This window comes from Octodon degus, unplaced genomic scaffold (assembly GCF_000260255.1).
Source record: "Octodon degus isolate 3935 unplaced genomic scaffold, OctDeg1.0 scaffold00001, whole genome shotgun sequence".
NCBI lineage: Eukaryota > Metazoa > Chordata > Mammalia > Rodentia > Octodontidae > Octodon > Octodon degus.
Window position 1 is genome coordinate 22,492,410 of NW_004524577.1, and position 6,000 is coordinate 22,498,409.

At 42.9% G+C, this 6,000-nt stretch overlaps 1 protein-coding gene and 1 non-coding gene across 2 annotated transcripts in view; one reads left to right on the top strand and one right to left on the bottom strand.

Moving 5' to 3' along the window:
* The window catches only part of Mccc2 (methylcrotonoyl-CoA carboxylase 2), an 89,218-nt gene that overhangs the window by 12,296 nt on the left and 70,922 nt on the right, over window positions 1–6,000 (bottom strand). Inside the window, exons 11-12 of the mRNA XM_004623019.2 lie at window positions 4,909–4,981; window positions 2,194–2,270 (exon numbers count right to left, since the gene is read on the bottom strand). Of these exons, the coding sequence (XP_004623076.1) occupies window positions 2,194–2,270; window positions 4,909–4,981 (150 nt within the window). The remainder of the gene's footprint in view (window positions 1–2,193; window positions 2,271–4,908; window positions 4,982–6,000) is intronic.
* LOC111815237 lies at window positions 2,451–2,557 on the top strand. Its single transcript, XR_002819970.1, has one exon. It is a non-coding gene; the product is annotated as a U6 spliceosomal RNA (small nuclear RNA).

Consider the following 6,000-nt stretch of genomic DNA (forward strand, 5'->3'; position numbering starts at 1 on the left):
TGCAGCCTGCGCTATACTTATTTTGCCCCAACGCTTGTGTCATCAGCACATGTGGCTACTGAGGGCCGTTGTGTCCGAGAGGAAAGCAGTTCCTGACATCCCAAACAGCAAGTGAGGAGGAAAGAAAAAAGTGCTGCCTGTGAGAACTGCCAGACTTTGCCATAATTGATTCTCTAGTTTTTCACTTGAGAAAAGGAGAAGTATAAATCATTCGAGGATCCCAGGATGACTTCCACACTCTGATGTCCACTGGAAATTCCTCTGAGTATCAAGATATAGTAAACTACATCTGTCTTAACAGAGTACATGTCCAAGTAAATACGATTTCTAGGTTAGGTGACTGTTAGAGACTTTCTAGTCTTGAGTTTAGAAAAGTATTTATTGATCCTAAAACATCATAACTATTCTTTTTCCATCTTCTAAAGATCACATGATCAAGAAATTCTTATAAAGCATTTCCTCTAGGATTACTCCGTTAGCAGATAGGTGCCTTTACCTAGAAATGCCTTGGCAGCTACAAAATGGAAAGTAAATGTTCGACTTCAATGTGACTATGTTTACAAAAATAAGGAAACTGTATAGAGCTTTGGTGTTTATGTCAACAAATGAAATGTCAGACTTGGGCCAAACATAAATCCTCCTGAATTTATCTGCACTAAGCCAATAGATAAAAGCAGGTAGTTTGTCTGGCCTCAACGTAACAGAGAAAAATGATGCAATAAGTATACTATATATTCATTAACAGTTATTATTTCAGAGCCATGTGTGGTGGCACACACTTGGAATCCTAGCACTCGGGAGGCAGAGGCAGAACTTCCACAAGTTCCAGGCCAGCCTGTCCTACATAGTGAGTTTAAAGCCAGTTCCAACTATACAGGGAAACCCTGTCTCAAAAAACAAAAAGTAATTATTTCTGAGATATTTACTATTTTGAGAAACCCTCAGTATACACTACCAGATGAATAATAAGCAAAACATCTGTGTACACAGGTGTCAAGTTTCACACATTTAATTCCCTCCATGATTCTGGCCACAACTAAATTGGATGAGGACCGATCACATTCAATAACTGGGTTCTGCGTTGACCTTGTGGGGAAATCTGATTCCACTCTCATCCAATATGGTTTGCAACCAGAATCGTGGAGAGAATTAAGTTTGTGAACTGAGGTACCACTGCATATGGCAATATCTATTTCTTTTTTTAAAGAAAAAACTAAAGAACCATAATAAATTATTACAGATTCTTTGTAACACGATTACGGGTGATTTAGACTTTTACTTCCTTGTTTTCATTTTATAGTTGAGCTGACAGAATTGATAATAGCAAAATATAGAAATCTTTTTGAGGGGCTATTGGCAATCAAACTCACAACGTCCTCATGCTTGCTGGGCAGATGCTGTGCTGCTGAGCTATATCCTGGCACCTTAAAAACTTCTACTGGGGCTGGGGAGATGGCTCAGTAGAATAAGTGCTTCCCTGGCAAGTGCAAGGGTCTGAGTTCAATCCCCGGTTCCGCAAAAAAAAAAAAAAAAAAAAAAAAAAATTCTACTGATAAAATATTTCACCAAAGACAAATTCTTCCTGAATTAGGAAATGAAAAAGCTTAATCACCTGTTACCTGAATCAGCAACGGACCCTTTGCCTTATTTATAGAAAAGGGAAGACAGAACTAAACATCTGTTTTTAATAAGTCAAATATTAAGCTCTATGATATACAGGAACTCCCTCTTTTAAAGCTAGAACACTAGTAATAAAGAACTACTATCTTCTCATCTCCAGAAAGTAAAGATAAAGTTAGATGGATGCTGGGGTAGAAGGGAGCACACAGGTCACACCCCACAGCACCTGAATAGGAAGGCTGAGCCCCACCCGCGCAGCACACTGCAGGAGACCCTTTCTGGACAAGGGTTCCCCACCTTCTCAGAACACATGCATGTCCTCCCGAGCAATTTTAACTCAGGTACCTCTTAAGAATTCTCCAAAAGCAAGTATATTTGGCTTTTTTATAGTGCTGCAGATAATTCACAGTACTCTAAATCACCACAAGCATGCACACACACACACTGCGCTGGGAAGTAGTCTGATTAAACATTATAAAGTTTTCATGTAATAAACTTTAATTCATTACTTGACCTTCAAAAATTAACATTAAAATAAAACTTAAAATCTTGAAACATTTTAATAGTACTTGCCTTTTTTGCAGATTCGGAAAAAAGAACGCCATTATTTCCAATGACACCTACCGGGTATCCAAATATTCGAGCAAATCCTCAAAAAGAAAAATCAAAAGAGAATTTTCAGAGGGCTTTTAATTCACAATCGAAGCATACTGACAAATTCAGGTCAAAGTCTAGAATGTATAAATTTTATCCATAGTATAAAATGGCTCATGTCACAATGTTTTAAGTTCTAAAGTACCAGAATGTGATTTTAAACATGTTTTACTCTTGTGCTCACTTTGGCAGCACATATACTAAAATAGGAACGATGCAGAGAAGATTAGCATGGCCCCTGCGCAAGGATGACTCGCAAATTCGTGAAGCATTTTAAAAATGTTTTACTCTTTTGTTTCTCAAAAGAGTCATGATACAGTCTTTCTCCGCCACTGCCTGGTTGTTTTGGTTAAATGACTGGTAGGCCCATCACCCGTGCATTCATCTGACTTCTGTCTAAGCGTGACACACACCGAACACTGATGGCACAGAGCGATTTAGAGGGCTTGACCAAGACTGCCTGGGTAACAACAGATCTTTAAAGTTAAAAAAAAAAAAAAGATTAACTCAGCAAAAATAATTTTTTTTAAAAAAAAGCAAGAACAGTCAAGCATGGAGGTGACAAGGGATAAAGCAAGAGACCCCACTAAACCTAGAAGAATGGATCACCCCACTTTTGTTTCCTGCGCATCTGAATCCACTGCTTTCCTCCCTTCACCACTGTCATTCACGTGCTGTCTACACCTCCACTACCACCCCAAGCACCTGCCCTCTGCAGAGAGGAGAGAAAGAAGGGCAACAAGAAGAGAGAAACAATGTTACTTTGTGAGGCAGGTATTTTGGGTGATTTCAAAGAACGTAATTATTTTATAAATCAGAAGAGCTTGACTAGGGGGACCACCAGAGGCTTAGCCACACGCCTACTTCTCTGTCAGAACCGTGCACGTGGAGCCCAAGCCTGAGGACTTGGGCCCTGCAAGGTGGGCCCACGCAGCTGCTGGCGTCTCTGTCTGAGAGCCAGTGTCTCCGCTCCAGCTGCACAGTGCATGCCAGCACAAAGCCGGTGCCCACAGCAGCACAGGAAGAAAACAATGGCTAAGAGCGTGCCAACAGGAGGAGCCAGGATGCCCAATTTTCATAGATGTGCTCTTGTTCTTTCCCCCAGCTTCATCTTGAAATATTACTTTTTTAAATCACCATGTTTATGTATTAAGGTGCTCAAAAAGAACACAGACTAAATGGCCACCTAGATTTCTCTTTGTCCTTCAGGCCTGAGGTCCCAGCCAAAAGCCTGTGGTGTACATCTGCTCACAGGAGCAGTTCCAAACTTCCCAAAGGTCCTGCCCACCTACAGCTGGGGGCCAGCCCAACCTGTCCTAAGGCCTGCCCAGCGGGCACTCTCCCTGCCACCTCTCAGACATCCCAGCCCAGGGGACCCCAGGCACAGACTAGGGACCCATGGAAGGAAGGCCTTCACCAACTGGCAGGTCCAAAACTGAAAATACTCTTCTAAGAAACTACAGTGGGAGGGGGCAGCAGGAAGTCCGTGCAAACCCTAGGGGTCCTAGGGCCACAGTGAAGGCCACCCCATCACCCTTTCCACCCTTTCCTCCTCTCTCCTTCCCCTACCTCTAACTTATTTGAATTCTGGGACAGGCAAGCAGAGTTGGAGGACACTGGATGTGTTCCTGGTATGCTGGGGCACAAAGGTGTCACAAGTTTTTCAGCAAGTACAGGGCAAACATAAGGGTGGATGACAAGAACAGCCCATCCATCTTTAGAGAAAGCAGAAAAGCTTCAACTTGTTTTAAATCGCTACACAATAAGGCTTACATCCTGAACTGTCTAGTGACAAATCCTGCCTATCTATCAACCAAAAAGCTTTTAATCGCTTAAACACCTAAATACAAAAACATAAATTCTACTCCCAGTGTGAACCTTTCACTTGCTCACAAATCCAGCTAGCAGAAGTTGCCGAGATTTAGCCGTAGCCTCAATGTACATTTGTGATATGGATTTTTGGAGACGTTTCTTTTTTCCTGTTGTAATACGTTACCTTCGGAATAACAACTGTATTTTCAAGCTTTGTATGTCCAAGTAAAATTCACAGTATTTGTTCTACCTTTCTTGCCCAGGAGGATTATAGAATCTAGCATCTGTTTGAAACCTTTTTCTTTGAAGGCCTACACACTTAATACCTTAGACCAAAGAACTGACTTTTATAAACATTATTTTTTTTTCCCCAGACACGCATTCTGCCCCATGCTCTCAGCCTGGCATTCGCTTGGATCAGCTTGAGACCTCCGGAGACTGTGAGCAGGTTCAACTTACCCTACATCCTTCAGGAAACCGGAAGAACAAAGGAGACAAGCTAACATTTTCAAAGTAATTAGTTACCAGAAGAAACAAAAAGAACTGCAAGTATCTTCCACCAACTGTCCTAAGAAGCTTTTTATACAATGTTACAGATAAAGGCCCCTCACAGCACCAGGCCATCTCATCCTAAACTCTCTGAAAGCACGAAGCCACTCGGCTACAGTTATTATGCAACAGCTCCTTTAGAAAACTGACTCATCCGTTTGTAGTGCTCTAAATAACAAAGTTCAGGCCAAGTGTACCAAAGCCTGGGACAAAAGATCACTTATCTCCAAAGCAGGAGAAAATGTTTATATTTTCAATTCTTTGCCTTCATACCTGTGACCAATGTATCTCCATAGAAAGCTTTGAACTCGTTGAATCTGCTTCCATCCACAATTCTAGCAATGACCTAAGAGGTACAATACAATATTCCTGAGAAATTATATTACAAAAGAATTTTCACATTAAAAATTATTTATAAAGCAAAAAAATCACAATAACATTGTCGCTTTCACACAGTTTCACCCTCCGCAGCCAGGTGAAGTGGTACATTCCTGTAATCACAGTACTTGGGAGGCTCAGACAGGAGGACCACTGTCAGCAGGCGGCCAGCTGAGACATGTGCACAATGAGGCCAAGGCCAGCCTGAACTGAACTACATAGTGAGACCCTGTCTCAAAACAGGGACTGAAATCAGTCCCTGTTCACACACACACACACACACACACACACACACACACTTCACCCTCCACAGAAAACCTTCCTAAAATTTCACTTGATATACACAGCTAATGTCCTGCATGCATTCCTAACTCCGAGTTTACACTTCACTATAGAAGCAAGAGCATCACCTTGCACGCAAGAAAAGCAGCAAAGGAGACTCTAGTGGCAAGGATGGTCAGAGTTTCAGAGAGCAGGGCCCGGCTAGTCCCGGTCGGAAGACATTGGCTCCAGGCAAAGGGGCGCCATATGACCTGGGTGTACCAGAGTAAGTCACCTCGCCCATCTGAGTCTCAGATTTCACTTCTGGAAGCTCAAACAAAGTTAGAGAGCTATGGCACATGAGTAGGAGAGGAACTAATAAAATAATGCTGAGCTGAAGAACCAGCTAGGACTCCCAGCTCCACCACTATGAAACTGGTCAGAAAACCCACTGAACCTATCTTTTCATCTACTAAACAAACAACTTAAGGGCTGGCAAGATAGCTCAGAGGTCTAAAGCACTTGCTAGCGCCAGGTAGGACCGCGGGCGGAGGGCGACCCGGCCCTGGAGCGCTCGGTGGACTGGACGGCCGCGTCGCGAGTGGAAACGGGCCTGGGGCGGGGGGCGCACCGCGGAGGTCGTGCGGAAGTCAGAGTTTGTGACCGAGCACAATGAGGAATTTTGGCAGTATAACACCTTCCAGTACTGGAGGAACCCTTTGCCAC